Below are 22104 nucleotides of genomic sequence, written 5' to 3' on the forward strand. Positions count from 1 at the left end.
GATGCCAGGGCTTGAACCTAGGACCTTCTGCATGCCAAACAAGTGCTCTACCACTGAGCTACTGCATCTTTGCTGTCATCCCCCTCCCCCCCACCAACCCAGCAATGCTCTTTTGTTGTGATGCTACATCCTGAAATAGCATCATTCCAGGGGGATTTTTGTGGGGGAAAGGATGATGCCGCCATAGAAGCTTCACCACTATTTGCAAGCAGTAGTAAAAGAAAAGTTTAAAAGGGAAAAGGAAATACATTTCTGCCATAACTCCCAATAAGTCCCCGCTCCCCAAACCTTAATTAGAATTCTCCCAGCACCAGGAGAAAATTGCAAAAATGCCTGCGCCACATTCACCCCCTTAAAATGTTGCAGCCAATTTGGAGCAGCCTTTTTGAGATCACTGCTAGTTTTTATCTGTTGCACTTTATGTGTTTTTGTTGTTTTAAATTGTTGGTTGTTTCTTTGCCATCCTGGAAGTAGAAAGGCAGGAGGATATAATTAAAACCAAAAACAAATATGAGATTTGGCTCATCAGTGGAATTGTGCATTTTGGGGCCAGCTTGGCAATGACCAGAAGTCACAATCTGTTGAGAGCTGCAAAGCAGCTCAAGTGAGGGAGCAGAGTCATTCTTAACAGACAGGCATGATCTATGCATAGTCTGACCCATTCTCTATATTTGAGAAAAAGCTCTCCAATATTAGAGCCATCTTCCCCATCCTTTTGATCACTTCCTAATTGGTGTGCGTGTGTGTGTGTGTGTCCTTTTCATCAGACACGTGTGTTACTTCATTTAGAGTTTTCTAAACAATGTTGCTGACCAGAAAAGAAACACATGCATGCAAGAGCTAAGCAGCTGAGTCAATCCAGAACTCTTTGCAAGAGCTCTTCCACATGGAAATAAAGATGGAGATCAGGAATAGTGTAAAGGCCTTATATTTCCTTCCATTTATTCAAAACCGCATTCATGCCCATGGGTGAATTCATGCACAGTCAGGTGTGTACAGGTGACAGCTACCATGGAATTGGAGGTAGTACTGCAGACCAATCATTGCCTGTATTATTTTTTGTGTATATTCAAAACCTGGCCTTGCAGCTTTTTCCAGCAATCTAAGTTGTACAATGGGGGGAAAAATCCAAAGCTAGTTTTAAGAAGCATTATCAACCTGCGCACCTGTAATAGATGGGGGTGTGTTTTAGACTTATGGCATAGTGCCCCTGATTAACAGTGTGTGTGTGTGTGTGTGTGTGTGCACGCGCACGTGCGCACAAGTTGCCTATGCACAGATACACAATCTTGTACCATACCTGGAACAGTTTTGGAAGTCTCCCTTATGACTGAAATTGACTAAACCAGAAAATGGGGGGGGGGGTGCAATCTGGTCTAGTCAATTTCACATAAGTTTTGAACTTTTTGAGATTGCAACGGCATCTGGAATTAGGAAAAAAAGGCCACAGACTTTTTATCTCCTTTCTCTTGCCTCCATTACATTAGTAGAGTTTTCAAGCTATCGATGCTGAATCAGAGCTAGCACCCTGGTAGCAGTAAAGAAGCCCCTCCCATGGCCTCAGATGAATCCTCTGACACTGACTCTGTAACTGATACTATATTCACGTCATGGAGTGAAGATAACATGGGGATCTTCCAGGCCTTCCAGTACCTTTGTTGCCATAAATGCAGGTTTTTGCTCACTTGATGGTTTAGCCATATACATGTTTCCTTCCCACTTCCCCTTGGGGGCCGTGTTCCTCTAGCATAGGGGTAGGAAACCTCTTGCAGCCTGGAAGCCGAATTCAATGGCAGACAAGCTCTCGGGGGCCACATTCCATTGGTCAGTGGAGCCAAAGGCAAAAGGGATGAGGCGCAAACCACTGAAGTACCAGAATGTTTTCACTTAAAGCTTTTCTTTCCCATAACTAAGCCTTACGAGAGGCCTTGCAACCTTCTTTACGATGGGGGGAAACTGTGCAAAAGCCAGGAAACCACCAAACAGTCAATGAATAATCAACAGTTGGGGGAATGGGGTGAGGACAGCGATCATGGCCATATGGAGAACCCCAGAAGGGATGTATCAGGACCCCAGGAGGGCCAGATTTGGCCCATTGGCCTGGGGTTACCCACCCCTGCTCTAGCTGCACGCACTGCCATTCACAGAGCCAACATTTCTCATTCCTCTCATGTGCCCCTTCTGCTTCATGTTTCAGGTACAAGCACACCTCCAGGGATCAGCACAGCACCCGTCCCCAGCATAGCCACGCCCATTGGGGTGAATGGCTTCAGCCCTCTCCCGCCGCAGACCAATGGACAGCCAGCATCAGAAACTATCTACACCAATGGAATCCATCCTTACCCAGGTAGGTTTTGAGCACAGGAAGGAAAGGAGGTGGGGAACAACCTTGCTGCCAGTGATGATGAGCGTGCGTGCGTGTGTCTACTGGATTTCTCAAGCACTGCTAAACCCCTGTTTTTCCTGAGTCTGTGCAGTGGTGTAGTGGTAAATTCTGAAGTGCAGGCACTCCTCGTGACAGTCCCCAGAGGCACGCTCCCAAGGAGCATTCTGGCAGCTGCATCAATCCGTATCAGCAAACGACTTCTAGCAGTTTTCATCTCCCCCATGAGCAGGTCATTTGTAAAGCTCATGGGACTTAATTGCCCATCCAAGGCCAAGCCTTCCCAAAATACTTTGCAATACAACAGGGATAGCTCACAATAACACACTGTCGCTGGGAGACATGTCAGAGGGCACAGCAATCTGTGTCGAAGGGCATAGAAACCACACACAGAGTGAACACAGGAATCACAAAAGGAAGGACCTCTTCACACAGCGCATCGATAAACTATGGAATTTGCTAGCACAGGATGTCCTGATGGCCACCAATTTGGATGGCTTTAAAAGGGGGTTGGACAAACTCCTGGAGGAGAAGGCTATCAAAGGCTGCTAGTCCTGATGGCTATATGCTGTCTCCAGTACAAGAAGCAGTGAGCCTATGACACCAATTGCTGGGGAACATGGGCATGCAGGTGCTGTTGCACTCATGCCCTGCTTGTGGGTTTCCCACAGGCTGCTGGTCAGCCACCGTGTGAACAGAATGGTGGACTAGATGGACCCTTGGTCCGATCCAGCAGGGTCTTCTTCTGTTTTTATGTTCTTAGGTACATGTGCAGAGGAGTTGCTCATCCATCGCTTCATATCTTGCGTCTTAAGTGGCTGGTTTTCCCTGCTCCTCCCCCTCCCGTTTCTGAGGGAAAATTAGCCACTTAAGAGACCAAGGGAGATAAACAACAGAAGGAGAGAGGAACGCCAGTGGCTCCTCCTTTTATCTCCTCTAGCTGTCTCTGCCAGTTGTGTGTGTGGGGGACACATACAGGGCTGGCCCAAGAAATGTTGCTGCCTGCTGTGAAGGACACAAACACACCGTGCTGCCCTTGCCCTTCCGTGTGCAGGAGCCAATTAGACTGGCAGTCGAATCTTAGTCAGCACTGGCAGTTAAGACAGCACATCCACGGCACCTAAGGGCAACAAGTTAGTTTAAGGCAGGAGTGGGCAGATTGGGGCATCCGGGTCTGCTTTGTTTGATACTAGAACCTCAAGATCCACCAGCCAGAACCTGGTGTGAAAGACACACACGTAGAAGGAAAGACTTCTGAGCTGAGAAATTTGAGTACCAGAACTGAATAGTGCACCCAGTCCATCCATACCAAAATCCACTCTTGGTTCCACAGCCTTTCTTTAATTCGGCTTCATCATTTAGGGCTGGGGGTTGGGGGGGGGGTATAATTATGTTGCTGCTATTGGTAAACAGTTGGGAGTTTGAAGTCCTTATTGATCTACTGAAAATCACCCTGAGATCTACCTGTGGATCCACACCTACCTCCTGCCCACCCCTGGCTTAGGAGATGGTGGGAGCAGGCTATGCAGTACACACTTTGGGGTGCTCCCTGCCCCCCCCCGTGTCTGCAGCTTGGAGGCAGCTTCCTTATTCTCCCGCAGGGGTGGGCAAGACATGCATGGCCCGTGAGCTGCATGTGACCCCTGCCCACCTGCCCTCCGCACTGCAGCTCTTGCTGCTTCCTGCAGCCCCCCACCCCAAATTGGCAAGCTAATTTTGACGTTTTTGCTGCTTATAGCCACTAGAGACACCATTTTTTATGTTTATTTTAAATTGACAGCAATGGTGTGTGTGTGTGTGTGTGTGTGTGTGTGTAGCCCATGAGGAAGATCCAGGGGGCAAAAATGGCCCCTGGACCTCCCAAAGTTGCCCACTCTTATTCTACCTAATGGTAAGTCTCAACAGGCATTGCTGTTGCAGGGTGGGACTGCCCTCATGCAGTAATGTAACATGAAGCCAGGCTCTGATGAGCAGTGCAGGTGAAGGGAGGGACTGGCAAGTCTTATGAGGAATGGTTGGAAGAGCTGGCTATGTTGAGCTTGGAGGAGAGGAGATTAAGGGGAGACACCATAGCAGTCTTCACAAATCTGAAAGGTCATGGCGCAGAAAATGGGGTTGGTTTCTGTTGCTCCCGAGGGCAGGACTAGAAGGAATGGTGGGAAGTTTCAGGGAAGGGGATTTTGGCTAAACGTTAAGACAAACCTCCGAACCGTGAGGGCTGTTTGTTCAGGGCGTTGACTGCCTTGGGAAGTGGTGGGTTCTCCTTCGCTGAAGGTATTTAAGACAAGGCTGGACAGTCATCTGTCAGGGAGGCTGTCAGTGAAGGGTGGTGGCTCTGATGTCAGAGGAGCGGTGAATCCGCTCCAGGTTTCAGTCTACCGCACTTTGGATAGCTTCTTTAGACTTCTGACTGATTCTGACTGAAACCCGGAGCAGATTCACCACCCCACTGACATCGGAGCCACCAGCCTCCACTGGATACTGTAGCTGCATCCTGTATTACAGAGCCTGCATTGGGCGAGGGGCTGGACTAGATGATCTCCAAGGACACTTTGAACTCTTCTGATTCTTAGTCAAGGAGGCATCTTGAGTGGTTCACTGCTCCCTGCTCCCCCTGCCCCCAACAGCAGTCCTGACTATGCTGTTCTGAAAGCTGTTCTTCTCTGGTTGACTTTGCTTACTCTTGTCCTTCTTCCTTTCTTTTCTCTTCCCAGCTCAAAGTCCCACTGTGGCAGACCCCCTCCAACAAGCCTACGCAGGCATGCAGCACTATGCAGGTCTCTAACTTTGCTTTGCCTGTCCTCCCCTCTGCCCCCTCCCCTTTCTCTGTCCGCCTCTCCCTCTTTCCCTGTGTCTTTCTTTGTTCCCATCTTTTTGTGGCATCTTCATGATACATATGACGAAGGTGTGTGCAAACTAATCTGCTGCAAGGAGGAGGATGCTGGGGGAGATATGATGGAGAATACCACAACTCCCATCATCCCTGATCATTGGCTCTACTGGCTGGGGTTGATGGGAGTTGTAGTCTGAAACATCTGGAGAACTCCAGGTTCAGGAAGGTTACGATAAAGTCTCTCCTCTCCTTCCCTAGGAAATCTTGCTTTCTCTCATGTGACACAAAAGAAGTGGAGGGCTTTTGGGGAGCGTGTCTACACTAGGAAGGAGGAATGATGGTTAGGGGAGACCTCAAGACCCAAATGTGGCCTGCTTGGCATCAGATCATTGCACAGGAACAAGGAAGGGGTTATTTGGGATCCCAGGTAGATGAGGCAAGGAGGAAGGGGTTACTGGGGGAACGAGGAAGGGGTTATTTGGGAAGGGGTTGTTTGGGATCCCAGGTAGATGAGGCAAGGAGCCACACCATGATTTCAGCTCAGCCTCAACTTATTGGGTTGGATCCAGACTTGGGCCAGATCTACACTGGTGCTTTTTATCGGTATCGAAGTGAACTGATAACTGTTAGAGCACATTACGCGTTCCATATACTGCTTTCCTAGTGTTATTTCCTGCTTTTTATTCCGTGTTATCCAAAATACCACAACATATATTACTGTGTGTACAACACGGTATAAATGCACAAGAGGGATATAACATAGCCATGATGGGATCGAATCAATATGACACGAGGTGTAGATCTGGGCTTGATCATGCTTGGAGTTGACCCGTTAAATCACTGGGACTTAAGTTAGTTGTGACTGGCTTGCCCTCTTGATTTCAGTGGTCTCCTCTAAGCATGGCTAAGTCTAAACAAGGCAGGGTGCTCCTGACCATGGGTGTTTCCATTCCTTGTGGGTACAGAAAGAAGCACCAAATTCCAGGAGCGAAAGCACCACTTAAGTACAGAGTTCTGTCCAAAGGAATCTTGAAATAGTTACCATTTCCAGAGGGGTAGCCATGTTAGTCTGTTGCAGGAAAAACAACATAGAGTCTTGGGGCACCTTAAAGATTGACACATTCATTCTGGCGTAAACATTTGTGGACATGTTCCACTTCATTAGATGCATGCCACAATAAATGTGTTAGAATTTAAGGTGCCACAGGACTCTTTGTTGTTTCTGATGTAGTTACTGACAACTACACACAAGGGAACAAAGTCCTATTCACTGTTGCAACATGAATTAATGGTCACTTTTGCTGGTTGCTTCAGTGGAATCAGTGGGTAGTATCCAATGTTGGCCCTACATAGAGTAGGCCTGTTGAAATGAATGCGACTTAAGTTAGTCACAACTAACATTCTTTTCAATGGTTCTGCTCTGTGTAGGACTAACATTGGATACTACCCTGTGTATTGCAGAACAGTCTGGGAAAGCTCTGAATCTCAATGCCAGACTTGAGAAGAGAGATCAGAGATCCATGACTAGATCTCACATCTTATTAAAGTTTAGCAAACTGCAGCTGTGGGGGAGAGGAATTTCGATCAGGATTGTACCACTGGGGGAAGGGGGGTTTCAGCACCATTTTTCCAATGAAAAGCCCTCCCAAAAGCTGTTACTTGCTCTTTTAAGGCAAGGATGGGAAAGTGCAACCTTCCAGATGTTGGACTACAGCTTCCATCATCCCTCACCATTGGCTACGATGGCTAAGCTGATGGGAGTTGCAGTCCACAGACATACCGTATGGAGGGCCATGCATGCCTGACTTAGAGAGGAACCCTACGTGTACATAGGCTGTACATATAAGTTTCCTGTAACTGGGCAAATCATTTGGGAAGGGACATTTTCATTGGGAAAGTGACACAGAGGCAAAGGGTTGAACCCCTACTCTCTCAGTATCATGGTCCTGATCCAAATTGTCCCCCTCCCTGTGGCTGCCAATTCTTAAAATTTAAAAAGACAAACGATAAGAGCCACGCACCTCCATTGTCTCATGTAGTCAAGGCCCAAACAGACTAGACTTTAAATGTGTGTCTAGAAGCTATGACTCCCCCACACACTTTTTTTTTTTACTCTAAAGTAGGTGCAGGGCTCCCAATTCAGATCAGGACCTTAGCATGGAGGTTGGGGACTTTTAAGATTCAGATTGGGTCCCTGTGCCTAATCTAGAGTAAAAATGAAAAGACAAGCTGCTAGACACACATGTAAAGTCAAGTCTGTTTTGGCCCTTGGGGTCCCCACAGCAATATGTGATGGTACATAGGGAGGTGCCTACCTGGTTTCATGACATGAGTTGAGAGCATTTTCATGGTTTCTTCCCAGGAGGGGTCATATTCAGAAGAGAGGATATTGGGGGGTATTACAGCCAAGTGAGGATGTGTCACAGAGGCAGACTTCAAGAGCTGCCTAATATACATATTGCTTGTATATTTAAAAGATTTTTTATCCTGCCTTTTGATCAAATGAACTTCTTGTTGGGTTACAATTGATTACAATAACACACACATAAACCCAAAAGCAACACAACTCCGAGCTGGTGGGAAGCACAGTCTGGCCCATCCATCGGCCAAGGGACCCTGGCCGGTGGATGGGTACAGACTGCACTTCCCATCAGCTCTGCAGTCCCTGAGCAATTGTCAGTTGACAACTAATGTTCTTTCTAGCAGGGAGGAGGGAAGCAAGGTCTCTGCAGCTGTTCCTTCTTTGGCCAGTGCCTGGGACCAGACTGGTCTTCCCCTTGACATGATGTTCTTCCGGCCGCCTCCCAGTGGCCCTTGGCCTGCTGGCTGATAGATGAGGCCAGAATGTGCTTAGCTTAACCTCTGTGGTCCCAGGAAAATTGGTAGCTGGAGCTGAATATTCTTCCTGGCAGAGAATCAGGAAGCCCTTACAGACTCCAGGGTGGAGTTTGGGCTTCGAATGGATACCTGAGAGACTTGGGATGATGTGCCTAGTCAGCCAGGAACTGGCAGGTCCCTGAAGTTGCAGAAGAAATTCATTTAGTTCTCATTTTAATACAATCCAACCAAATTCAAACTTTCCAAACTAATATGCAAACTAGAACGCAATTATCCCTCAGTTTTCACACTTCTCCAAATTTTGCAGCACCATTCTCCGATCAAAAAAAGCCCACCAAAATGTGTTGATTGGAGGAAATCGCACACAAAAAGGAATACATTCAGAGAACTGTGTACAACAATGCATGACTTTTGTACACATTTCTCCCAGTGTATGCATTTTTGTAAATATTTCTCCAAATGAATGCATTTTTGCATCCCAGTGTTTGCATTAAGAGAAATGCATACAAAAACATGTATTAATTTTTGTGCAGATGGCTTAACAAAAATAAATAAATTGCCAGCTGATACAGAAAATTATGGCATGAACTTGTGCTTCAAAAAGTTCAAAAGTTGTGGAAACTGCAATGGACAGATTCATCCATGCCTAGGCAAGATTTACCTTAAATGACAGCCTTGGGGCAGATAAACAATGTACACATCCTGTTGTTGTTGTTTACTGTTGTTGTTGTTATTTACATTTCTATACCGCCCCATAGCCAAGGCTCTCTGGGCAGTTTACAGAAGTTAAAACATTAAAATACAATATGCAAAGTTTATTTTATTTATTTATTTGTTGGGTTTATTTATTTATTTTATTGCATTTCTATACCGCCCCATAGCCAAGGCTCTCTGGGTGGTTTACAGAACTTAAAACATTAAAATACAATATGCAAAGTTTAAAGCTATTTACATAAAAGCACACAGACAATATACATAAACAACATATAACTAAAAACAACTTTGAACAGTCAGTCATAACTAAATACACATCCAGGACAATTAAAACTCATCATGTGCTGCCAAATGCCTGGGGAAAGAGAGAGGTCTTAACCTGGGGCTGAAAAGATGTTGCCACCACGCGGACCTCATCAGGGAGCTCATTCCACAGATGGGGGGCCACCAGTGAGAAGGCCCTCTCCCTTCTCGTTGCTGCCTTCTGGGCTTCTCTTGGAGGAGACACCCAGAGGAGGACCTTAGATGCTGAATGTAGAGTACAGGCATGTTCATTTAGGAGGCATAGACAAGCCTGTACATGGGGCTTTTGTTCTAAGACAAGGTTTGGGAAGAATTTGTTGGCTCTGGCTATGGTGCGTGAGCAAGTGCAGGATCGAGGAAAGGGAAGGTTTGGGTGAACCTGTTGACTGTCCATGCCAGAATCTGTTAAGGAGTAAGACACTGTTCAGAGCTTCCCTCAGGGAGAGGAAGAGGAAGAAGGTCCATAGTTCATGCTTTGCTTGTCGCAAGTTCCAGGATTAATCCTGGCATCTTCAAATGGCCTCAGGTAGAAGGTGGCAGGAGAAACATCTGCCTAAAACTCTGGAGGGCAACTGCCAGTTAAAATAGACTGACCACCCCCAACCTCCAGATGTCATGTACTACAAATCCCATCATCTCCAGACAGCACTGTCAATGGCTGAGGTTTATGGGAGCTGCATTCCAACACATCTAGAGGGCACCCAGCTGGGGAAGGCCAGAATAGACAACATGGTCTCAAAGCACATCAAGCAGCTACCTAGCTGAAGCTAAGCAGGACTGGGTCTGGTCAGTGCTTGGAGGGGAGACCACCTGGGAATCCCATGTAGCCACCTTGAGTTCCACAATGGAAGAAAGGTGGGATATAAATGTAATAAAGAAATCAATACTGGGCCAGGTGGAGCAATAGTGCCAGCACAACACAGCTTCAGTGGGTTGGATCTAGAGGTCCTCTCGCATCACAGGGCTGATGGAAATTGTCTGTGGCACAGGGGCCCAAGCAGGATGTGGGGTGGCAGAAGATCGGGTGGAGGCATCTTCTGCTCCACATACAGAAGATACCTCCTCCTGATTTTCTGCCACCTCCACCTTCACCCTCAGCCCCGTGGGCCACAGCTCACCCCACTCAGCAGGATCTCCTGACCCTCGGGGGAGAATTGGGGGTGGGGGCTCTGGGAGCTAGGACAAAGAAGAGAGGGCAGGAAATCCAGCTCCTGCCAGCCCCATTACCCAGGCAGATCTCTGGATCTGGCCCGATATGTTTATATGTTCAGCGGGTTGGACCAGATGAAGTAATCCTTAGGAGTAAATGCAGTGAAGTCAATGGGTATCTGTCACTCATGACTAACATAAGTCCCATTGATTTCAGTGGGTCTACTCTACGCATGACTAAATCTGGATCCAACCCAGCATACTTAAAATGTACTTCCTGTTAGGCTTAATGCAGCTCAAAACTTCTTTTTTCCTCCAGACCTCCCAAGCCATGTAAACTCTCTGTCTTGAAACGCGTCACATCGTAATTGTCGTACGAGGTGTCCTTGGGGAGTGCATGCACAAACTCTTTGTATGTGATGTGTGCATCTCCAGAGCTGAGTCCGGGTCAGGGCTCGCTGCCGGGTACCCCTCTTTGTCACCGGAAACCATAGCCATCGGTTCCGCATTCCACTTTTTCTTGGAGCAAGCAGGATGCGCCATGTGCCCTGACCATTCTGTTTTTGTGTTCCAGCAGCATATCCAGCCGCCTATGCACCAATCAGCCAGGCCTTCCCCCAACAAGCCCCCATCATCCCCCAACAGCAGAGAGAAGGTGAGATGGAGCATCGGGGAGCACGTGCGTGTGTGTGTGTTGGGGACACAACAGTCAAGAGAGCACAAATGGCCAAGAGCGCTGAGTACATTGCTGTGGCCAATAAGGAATCGTTTTGTGCAGGACCAGTATCTGAACCTGGGAGGGTTTGCAGAGGAGGAAGGTGCAGGAGAGGATGCATATTTCACAGTGGCTCAGCAAGCACAGAATACATACAAATAAAAGCCAATGTGGTATATTGGTGAGAGGGTTGGACCGGGAGTTGAGGGATCCGGGTTCTAGTCCCCACTCAGCTATGTATGGAACCTCACTGGGTGACTTTGGGCCAGTCACAGACTCTCAGCTCAGCCTACCTCAAAGGGTTGTTGTTGTGAGGATAAAATGGAGAAGAGGGGGATAATGTAAATCGCCTTGGGTTCCTTGCAAGAGGAAAAAAGGAGGGATATAAATGCAATAAATAAATACATAAATAAGTAAGTAAATCAGTATAAAATACATGTTCCTTTGTTTAAAACAGGGGGGCTGAACCTAAGGCCCACAGGCCTATTCCATCCCCCTGAACAGGGCTGGCGTCAAGGATCAGGCACCTGCTGAGGGCCCACCCTCCCGCAGGGGCCCACTGACAAGAGCGCCCTGGAGTTGCTCCTCCTCCTCGCCCTTGCAAACTTCCCGTTCGCCTGCCCCTTGCTCTGGCCCAGACAACCGTGGTGGTGAGAAGGAGGAGCAGCAGATGCCGCTGCCAACTTGCTCCCTGGCTCTCTGCCTCGCAAACAAGCAAGGAGTGCATAAGAACATACGGGGAGCCCTGCTGGATCAGACCGGGGTCCATCTAGTCCAGCATTCTGTTCACACAGCGGCCAACCAGCTGTCCACTAGGAACTCACAAGCAGGGCATGAGCGCAACAGCACCTTCCCACCCATGTTCCCCAGCAACTGGTCCACACGGGCTCACTGCCTCTGGTACTGGGGGTAGCACATGGCCATCAGGACTAGTAGCCATGGATAGGCTTCTCCTCCAGGAATTTGGCACTGACCCTGAGGGTCCCAATCCAGCCTGTCAAGGTTCCGCAGATGCCCATGCCCCCATACCTATGTCATCAATCAGTCATTAGGTCCTGAGGTCTTTCCACAGTTTTTCCTCATCCCCCCCCCCCCGAGCCACCAATCACCTGGTGGCAATGGAGGCTGGTGGCGCCGATGTCAGTGGGGTAGTGAATCCGCTCCGAGTTTCAGTCAGAACCAGTCTGAAGCACCTTGGATAGCTCCTTTAGAGTTCTGACTGTTTCTGACTGAAACCCAGAGCAGATTCACCGCCCCACTGACACCGGAGCCATCAGCTTCCACTGCATGGTGATTCCCACTTTTTCTGATGGAGAGGTGTGCCTCTGAATGTCACTTATGTCTGAGTAAACATGCGTGGTGTGCACGCGCATATGCTGGACTTCTTAAGCGCCACTAAACTTGCTTTTTTCCCTGAAAAAAACTTGCTTTTTTCCTGGGTTGCATACTAACAACAGCGTGATTTGGGGATTTGGCGGATCTTTTACAATCACTGGCTGATTTTTAGGTCTGGCACACTTTGGATTTTGCCAAGGGAAAGGCGATATAAAAGCCACAGAGAGAGAGAGTGTGTGGGTGAGTGTGTGTGAGAGAGAGATCACAGACTGAAAAATAATATTATTTTTAAAATTGTTTTATTTTTGTATTCGCTTGTTTGTTTTATTCATACCCCTCCTTTCTACCAAGGAAATGATGCTCAGGGTGGCAGACAATAATAATAATAAAACCCAAAATGTATAATAAGAACTTCATTCAAACAATCATAAAAGAAATTCATTAAAACCACAATGAGAAACCTAAGAATGAAAGAATAAAAACAGCACTCAACCCAACAGACCAACTTACACGGCAAACGCCAGCTTGAATAAAATTGGCTTTGCTTGCCAGCAGAAAGACAGCTGAGAGGGAACTAACCTAGCCTCCCTTGGCAGAGAGGTCCAGGGGCTAGGAGTAGCCACTGAGAAGGGCTTTTTTTTTTTCTTTTTTTTTTGCATCCCCACCAAACGGACCCCTGATGGTGGCTGGACAAAGATTAAGTGCCTCCCCCATAGAATATTGGTAGTTTGGGGTTCACATCATGTGTTTGCGTGCATATTCAGACTCGGAAATTGGTCACTGGCTTCCCCTTCTTACTAAGAACTGTAGTGTGCAAATTGACACCTCCATGAATGATGCTGCTGACGATGAGTAGATGACAAGATGCAAATATTGACAGAACAGCAGGTGGCTCAGAAGATTAAAAAACGCACACACATGTGGCTGGGTAGGGGTTTGGCAGAAATCCAGCAGAGGAAAGTATAGGGGACAAGACTGCAGAGTGAATGAGGGGAAAACAGTAACAGGAAAGACGAGGAGCTGGATTGGAAGGTGACACCAGAGATCCAGGTGAGGAGGAGGTGCTGGATGACTCAGAGCCATTTGGGATGTGTTAATAAGCATAGGAACACGGAGGTCAATCAACTGGGGAGGGGCCATAGCTCAGTGTGATCGAGCACGTGCTTTGCACTCAGAAGGTCCCAGGTTCGATCCCCAGCTTCTCCAGGTAGGGCGAGGAAAGGATCCTGCCTGAAACCCTGGAGAGCTGCTGCCGGTCAGTGTCGACAGTACTGGGCTAGATGGGCCAATGGTCTGACTCGGTATAAGGCAGCTTCCTGTGTTCCTATGTTCTGGACTAGATGGACCCTTGGTCTGATCCAGCATGGCTCTTCTTATGTTCTGACTGGCTGTTCTTGTTCCCTGGGGTTCTCCAGCACATCAGAATAAGGGCTTTTTACTGCTTTTCCTATGAAATGGATGTCGTTAAGTGAATTGCGGTGTATGGCACTTTTCCACAGTGGCTCACGATAAGCATGGGATATCAGAATTAAGCATTACATTTGGAAATGACGATGCAGCATGTCAGTGCATTCAAATAAGTTCATAACCCTCTTCAATCATTCCCCCCCAGTGCCACCCCCACATGATCACTAGTGTACAAGGGGAGAGCAGGAACAAGCAGGGGGCTGAAAGTCTGTGGTGGGAGGCCTGCTCCACTCATGTACCTGAAGGAACATCTCCTCCCATATTTACTTACCCAGACATTATGGTCATCAACTGAAGCCCTCCTCCAAGCCCCCCCCCCCGCCCCCGCAAATGAGGCAAGGCAGGTGGCTACAAGAGAGAGGGCCTTTTCGATGGTGGCACCTCATCTCTGGAATGGCCTCCCCAAAGAAGCTTGCCTGACACCTACATTATGGTCTTCTCGACGCCAGGTGCAGGCCTCCTTATTCTCCGTGGCATTATAGGAGCTGTTTTCAGTGCTTTTGGATCACAGCACTTGTATTTTGCTACTGGTTTTACTTTGCTTTGATGTGCCAAATTGTTTTTCTGCTAGCTTTGTCTTGGTTTTCTTCTGGCTGTGTGTTTTAAGGTTTGTATTTTATGTTTTTATGCACACCACCAGGAGAACTTCAGTTACTGTTTGGTTTAAAAGTTCAGTCAGTCAGTCAATAAATAAATAGGAAACATGCGTTCCCCAGGGGATTTAAAACTCTGATCTTCCAAGGGTTCTAAATTGTACAAGGAAGCTACCCTTCCAGAAAATGGAGGGCAATGAAGCCAGCAGTGAGGAAGTGACACAGGAGTCAGGATCATCCAGCTCTCCCCTGCTCTCTCGCTCCTAACCATCAGGTGGGGGGAATGACTGAAGAGGGCCAAAGTCACCAGTTGCGCTCAGTGAGCATAGCATGGCATAAATAAATACGATGATGAGATGACAGCACAATCCACTAACCAATTCACTCTTAATCTCAGGAATGGGAAGACTTTGTTTTTGATACGTTTGGAGGAATTTAATTTGTGGAGTGTTTGTTTTTGTTAGCCGGCTAACAGAGGAGCCTGGCGGATCCGATTTCGGTGGGGCGGAGATTCCATTCTGGGTTTTAGTTACAACCAGCCAGAAGTCTAAAGGAGCTATCCAATGTGCTGGACCCATTTGAGGGATAGGGTCCAGCACCTTCGATAGTTCCTTTAGGCTTCTCGCTGGTTGTAACTAAAACCCAGAATGGACTCTCCACCCCACTGAGATCGGATCCACCAGCCTCCCCTGCCAGCTAAGCTGGATACAGATATTATGATGTACGGAATTTTTAAAATGCATCTGGCATACTTATGACATTTTATACGTCTTTCCCGTATCATTATGTTGATGGTTGCACATTGCAGTTGTACACCAAAGGGGCTGCACTAAAGGGAATTTTGCACGGCCCTTTAGCATGGAAATTAGACTGCAGCTGTAGTAGGCAGGTTGAAATTATTATTCTAGTAAGGACTTTCTATCCATTTCATTATGAGGTCATATTTTGACATCCTGGGAAATAAGTAACCTGCTGTATGCCTGGGACTGGGTTTGGCGGAATTGATTCTGACTTACAATATTTGATTTTATGTAATATTGTTTCTATGCTTAGTTAGATATTTGTTCAAAATACGTAAAAATTAGTTTCCATTATACATTCTAGGAAGTAAATGGGATTAAAAAAAAAAAAAGATTGTTGCAAACTGTTTGTTTGTTTGTTTTAAGAACTGCTTAATGAGTAAATACACTGAATGCGATGAAGACTCCAGTGCAATGCATTGTGAGAAAGTAGCCAAATATGTTACGTGTGGCCTCTGCTGCTAATATGTATCTTTTCTTTTGTGTGTGCACCTATGTTGTTACCTCAGGTCCCGAAGGCTGTAACCTCTTCATTTATCACCTGCCCCAGGAGTTCGGGGATGCGGAGCTCATGCAGATGTTCTTGCCATTTGGCAACGTCATCTCTGCCAAAGTCTTTGTTGACCGTGCCACCAACCAAAGTAAATGCTTTGGTAAGTACCCAGTGTGCAGGCTTCAAGATCCTCTCAGCAGGGATGTACAAGAATTTCGCTTCTGCTCACATAACATGTGAACATACCCTGTTCACAACCTAAAGCACAAGCAGGAGCAGGAGAACATTTTCTCCAAAACATGTTTGCAAATTCTCGAACATATACCAATTCTTGAAAAATGCACCAATTTTGCTGGGGAAAAGTTCAAAATTGCGCATTTTTAAAAAATGCACCATTTCATGCTTTTAACCTTTGGGGGAAATTTGTGCAAATTTTGAAAGCTGCAGAACTTTGGAAATTTTTGTGCAATTTTCACGTTCAGTCACATTTGCTTTGTGCGATTTTCCCTTTCATGCGAAATGAACAGCGATCGCAGATGCAAGTGCAACTTGAGGAGACGAGCATTGAGCTGATGTACTGAGAACCTTGAACATCCCTTGTTCGCCCATCCCTATCTCTCAGCAGTAGCTTCAGTACTTTGGAGTTCCACTTGTGTTCTTCCTGCATGTTCAGCCAGGAATTCATATGGATGAATATTGGGCCATGTAGGGAACTCCATCCTTCAGGGGGCAACAATCCCAGAGACGAGGGGAAGGAGGAGACAGGGTGCTGAAGACTGTCAGGTCTTCGAGTGATCAGGCCCCAAACAGTTGGGAACCTGTGTATCAGTCCACAAAGGCCAGAAGGTCCTTTGTGGTCCAAAATAGCCACAAATCAAGATCCGAGTGAAGTGGCCACTTATGGACAACCCAAAAAGAGGGCACAGATTTGCATAAAATTTTCACATGCTGATTTAGATGTATAGATGCGCATATAAAAATGATGACTGTAGGTTTAATGGAAACACAATACATCTCACTTTAGGGTGGAAGACTGTGACCAGGTGACTTGTGTGCCAGCTGCTCCGTCTGCTGTGTCCAGGCACTCAGGTTGATGGGCAACCAACTTCAAGGCCACCGCTCTCCTGGCTTCTTATGGCTCTTTATCTGTAAACCTGACTTGGACAGGATGCCTTTCAAGCTGAGGTGCTCTCCAACAGAGAGGTGTCCTCTGTAAAATGGGACACATGGCCAGCCTAGATCCAAGGCAGAAATTGGGGAAAGGGCAGTGTCCTCATACCAGAGAGAAGTTGCTCAGACTGAGTTGCAGGCTCTGAGGATAGGGTTTTATAGAGCCTGGTGAGCAGGGGTTGGTCCTTAGAGGGGTCAGTTAATGGAACGCTCAGGCAGGCTGGTACAGCAAAGCAAAGCAAACAGGAAATGTCTCCCAGCACCAAGGCAAGAAGCATTATACCAGTTGGGATGGCACTTCAGCCCAGGTGGTGCCCTTGGAGCACAGAGTTCAGTTTGCCACTCTTGCAGGGGAGACAGATGATGCAGGAATACAGGCGCCGGTCCCTGATGCCTGGGAGCCCCCCTTCAAGAGCTCCCCCTGGTGTTTTACAGTGACCCTGAGGTAAGGATGAGAAGGGGGAATGGGCTGAGCTTTCGTGTCCTGCTGACACGATCCAAGGAGTTGTCTATCTGAGCAAGTGTGCAGCTCACGTACAGACCAATAATTTCTAATACAGAAGAATAAGTATTGATTCTTAGTGAACTTTCCCACAAGTATCTAAACTCAGGGTTTTGCCATTGCAAGCTAATCTTTAGAGCCAGGGAGGTAACATGTCCAATTTGTACATAATAGGGCTAAACTCAGATGGCCCAATGCACAAAGAGAGAATTTGTGGGGCCATTTCTTTGAGTTTTTCAGGCAGGTGCAAAATTTGCCATCATGTTTTGGAGGTGGCACACCCTTAGCAGCCGTGGTGTCGTGTATCTTTTTGCTGCTGTCACAGGTAGCAGCAAGGACAGAGTTCTTTGTTCAGCAACTAGGCCACCATTTTGTTTCCCCCCATAATTCCTCAGATATAATGTTCTTCTGGAGCATTTGGGGAGTGGAGGGGGGAATGGTGGCTGCTGCAAAAAACTAGTACCTTTCCTGGTGGTTAATTTTGCAGTGGGGAGAGATTGGCAAAATAGCCTCCTATTTTGAGGGCTCCAAGTTCACTGCCTCTGCCCTAGTTCAAGCCAAAAGTACTCCTATGAGAACTTTCAGCTGAGGAGTAATTAGAAGGATCAAAGTCTATACCATCCTTTCCCAACCTCGTGCCCTCCAGATGCTTTGGACTACAATTCCTATCATCTGCAGCCAAAATTCCTTTTTTAAATGAATACAAGGGGTTTCCTATTTCCCAGTCAACTCCTAAAGACTTATTACATGCAGTAGTGTTTTGCTGAATGTTGGAGTTTCATGAATAAGCCAGGACAAAATTCAGTAGTACCTTTAAATAAGAAACAGTTCATTTAAGGGAAAAAGAGAGAAAAGACTGAAAACAGAATCAGCCATGAAAGAACTAAACACAAATGCCTACTAATAGTTAATCAAAACTGTTGTGAGATGCAAATGACTACATGAGGGATATGAGTCTTATAGTTTTACTGGAATAGTCAATTTTAAGCCATTTTTTATCTTTCCCTTGGCAAAGAGATTCTCAGCGTGGACAAAATGAATTTCAAACAGTGTTTTAGGAGGAAGAAACACATCCCATGTTATAGGAAAGAAATGTTAGTCTAGCTAAAGGCCAGTGAACTCATTGGTCAGGTGATTCTTCCTGAGCCAACCAGAGTGTGTCTCAGTAGTATGTGAAAATTCCACAAAAGGCCTGACCATGAGTCAGGCTTCAAAAGGGAATCAGATTAGCATTTGTTAATCCAGATCTCAGCAGGAAGCATCAAGAATCTCTAGTAGGAAACAATGGGATATGTAATTGATGCAAGCACATGTAAAGAGAAAGTGGTTAGACATTCATTCTGCTGCATTTTAGGCCCAAAGGAACATCTAGTCAGACTGGTTGCTCGGAGCCTGAATGTGTACAGTACATTCAATGAAATATAAATCAAGCATAATTGTAAGGCTAATGCACCATATTTCTCTTACATACGTCATTCCCACTAGAATTGGCTCACAGATGTATCATAAATGTCATCAAATGATTTGATCACCGTGGATTAATTGTAAGACACAATGGTATTGTGAGAAGGGAGAAAATGTCTTTCAGAATTCTTCATGTATTATCCAGTTAACATGGTAGATGAAAAAAAAAAAAAACCTCAGCAGAATGGCTGGAATACACATAGTAGCAGTAGCAGTATAATACTTCCATAGTAGCGTTAGCAATATAATGATGGATCGAATTCACAATTAGGAGAGTTCGACAATTTAAAGGGCTTCCTCTGTTTTGAGTGGGGCCCATACTGCTTCAGATTCAGGTCCAGCTCGGAGTGGGGTTCAATCCCAGCACGGCAGCAGGAAATGATGACCAGGGGAGCATGAGCTCAATTGTTTCCTCTGCCTCCTAATTCAATACGGGCGGAAGAGGAAACTATCAATCCTATGCCCCCCAGCAAGAAATGAGACATTGTTTCCAGTTAAGGAAATGACAAGATATTTCCTCTCTCTAGGAAGCACTCACCCCAGTTAACCCTCTCCATTCTCAAACATCAGGTTTCTTTTAGGGGAGGGGGCAATTGAGGGGAACTGGCAGGAAAAGATGAGGGCCATGCTTCACCCATTTTTTTCATGATTTCTTCAAGAATAATTTAAAAAACACTTGAGACTTCTTGATCTATCAGCATCTTCCAGCCTCCCTTGAGCCTCACAGTCATTAGGACCAGTGACAGGATCCTTTCTTTGAGATCTCCTAGAATTCCAGGGTTTTCCTGCCAGGTATATGACAGGCATATTCTGTCTGGGTTCACAGTACTATTGGGGGCTGCGTGCTTCTGGCCCTTCATGTCCACAGAAATGTTAACAAACATCTGAAGATGTTCTAAAGCACATTGAAACTCTGAATAGTGAAGGAAGCTTCTTGATTAGAGAAGGAAAGCTATTAATCCACAATTCAATGAAAGCTGAATTGCTCAATGCCTAGTTCGTTTTAGTTTTCACCAGTGAGATAAATTGTGACCCAATGATGAGTGGAATCAATATAGACAATGAGGGAGGGGCAAAGGTTAGAATAGGCAAAGATCTGTTCAAAGAATATTTGACTACCTTAAATGATTGGAAGTCAGCAGGTTGTGATGAATTACACCTTGGGATGCCAAAGGCATCTCAGATCCACAAAGCAATCGTTTTGGAGAAATTGCCCATGACAGGTGAGGTTCCAGCGGACTGGAGAAAGGTAAATGTAACACCCGAAAGCAGGAATCGATAGACCCATTAACTTAACTTCTGTCTCAGGGAAGTTACTAAATCAAACCATAAGACAAATCATTTGTAAGCACTGAAAGGAAAACACAGGGCTGGATTTACTCATATGCAGAGTAGGCACTTGCCTGAGGTCCCACATGAAAAACAGGCCCTGTACAAAAATGCATCTGAGGTATCTCTTTGCAAGCACAACCTATTTTTCATATACTGAAAATGAAATCTGGCCACTTCTCATTCTAATTTGGGGATTTCATAAGCCACACTTCAGGCTTCAGCCCAGTCTGGATGTTGTTTAGTTGCAAATCTCTGCTCATTTTCTACCCAAATGTCCTAATTTGCGCAACTTTCCTCCATAGACTAAAGTGGGGCTGTGTCAGTCTACAGCAGAAATTTGTGCAGGTTAGGAAATTTGCACAAAACCAAACAGGAAAGTTGCGCAAATTGCATGCAAACACATGTCCGGCAATTTGCAAGCATTGGCAGCAGACACGTGCTCACAATTGTGTTTGGGGCTTTGAAGCGGGGCATCCTCGCATGTTCTGTGAGCAAAACCAACATTCCTATACATCCCTCAGCGAAAGTGCAAAACCATTCACAGCGGGGCGAGTCACAGGTGCACTCTGTGTTAAACAGTGTCCTCCTACCCTTTCCTTTTCTGTTCCTGCCCCTGTTGCCCCTCTTCACCTTGCCCTCCCATCCCAGGTTTCGTCAGTTTTGACAATCCAACTAGTGCTCAGGCGGCCATTCAGGCCATGAACGGCTTCCAGATTGGCATGAAGAGGCTAAAGGTCCAACTAAAGCGGCCAAAAGATGCAAACAGACCCTACTGACTCCCCCGTTCACCCTGGCCCTGAAAACAGGTAAGACAATGGCAGACAAGACATTTCCCCAGCCATGCTGCACACCAGAGAGTATAGGAAGACCGTTGGGTGATTTCAGCAAAGTGTCTGCACTATTTATTTATTACATTTCTCATCTGCCCAACAAGTAAAGTTCTCTGGGTGGATTACAACCAGTTAAAAAACTAAAACTCCATAGAACAGTTAAAAATATAAAATACAATACAAATATTTAAAAATAAAATACAATATAATGCAAAACAATAAACAGCACAAGGATTAATAGAATAGCCAGAAAAATCTAGAACCGGGTCTCTAAAATGCCTGGAAGAAATGAAAGTCTTTGCTTGGCACCAAAAAGATAATATAGGTGCCAGGTGAACCTCTTTGGGAAGTTCATTCTGGAAGTTGGGTGACACCACTGAGAAGGCCCTCTTTCATGTAGCCACCTGTCTGACCTCCTTTGGCAGGGGCACCTGGAGGAGGACCTCTGAAGAGCCTGCTCAGGTACATGTGGGAGGTAGTGCTACCTTGTTTCTAGGTAGTGAGGGGGCAGGGGAGGCCATCTCCTGATATTTCATTCCTATCTGAAAGTCACTGGCCTCCCTTGAGCTTTTGCCACAAGTCTGGCTTTAAAACTGGGGAAACAATGTGGAAACGCACAAAAGGTGTGTCCAGTTCAAGGTCGACAATCTCAATGCATTTTGAGCCCAACTGTATCTTTTGCTGGGAATAAAGTAAAATGTAATGAACAATAAAATGAATCATCTTCTTACCTGAAATGGATTTCTCCAAATAAAACTTTGTTATTCTAGCAAATAATGCCCAGTATGAACAGTCCTAAAAACTACGTCCTAGGATGTCGTGATACATAATGACCCTGATCCAAAGAAAGTGAATTGTGCCCCACACGTCGACATCAAGGGAACCCAGGCTAGTTCCTTGTTCTATTTTCAAAGTATTTAAGGGCAACTCTATTCCTCTATCTTCCCCTTCATTGGGACAGATAGAAAGAGACATAGGGTTAAATCCAGAATCTGCTTTCTGCAAGAGGAAGGGCTCTGCTCACTTAAGGTCCCTCTACCTGATTTTTGGGGATCCCCTTCACACACACACACATACACACACACACACACACAGCTCACCCCCTTCATCAGGGTCTCTTGACTCTCTGTGAAGCCTTTTCAGAGGGCTGGAGGGGCTGACATGGGAAGGAGGGGGTGAAGAA

At 46.2% G+C, this 22104-nt stretch overlaps 1 protein-coding gene across 6 annotated transcripts in view; it reads left to right on the top strand.

Annotated features, from left to right (window-relative positions):
* The window catches only part of CELF6 (CUGBP Elav-like family member 6), a 204246-nt gene extending 183379 nt beyond the window's left edge, over nucleotides 1-20867 (top strand). For 2 of the 6 annotated variants that reach the window (XM_084816422.1, XM_084816421.1), the window contains 5 exons: nucleotides 2198-2347; nucleotides 5098-5160; nucleotides 10795-10875; nucleotides 15640-15783; nucleotides 20740-20867. In XM_084816422.1, the coding sequence (XP_084672548.1) occupies nucleotides 2198-2347; nucleotides 5098-5160; nucleotides 10795-10875; nucleotides 15640-15783; nucleotides 20740-20867 (566 nt within the window). Of the gene's footprint in view, nucleotides 1-2197; nucleotides 2348-5097; nucleotides 5164-10789; nucleotides 10912-13468; nucleotides 13478-14044; nucleotides 14109-15634; nucleotides 15784-20739 lie in introns of all 6 variants that reach the window. The other 4 variants (XM_084816419.1, XM_084816418.1, XM_084816424.1 and 1 more) reach the window with 4 other exon arrangements.
* The last annotated feature ends 1237 nt before the right edge of the window (nucleotides 20868-22104 follow it).

The sequence above is a fragment of the Heloderma suspectum genome, chromosome 11 (genome assembly GCF_057233095.1).
Source record: "Heloderma suspectum isolate Gila_16-S chromosome 11, 16-S_ref, whole genome shotgun sequence".
In the NCBI taxonomy this organism is placed as follows: Eukaryota; Metazoa; Chordata; class Lepidosauria; order Squamata; family Helodermatidae; genus Heloderma; species Heloderma suspectum.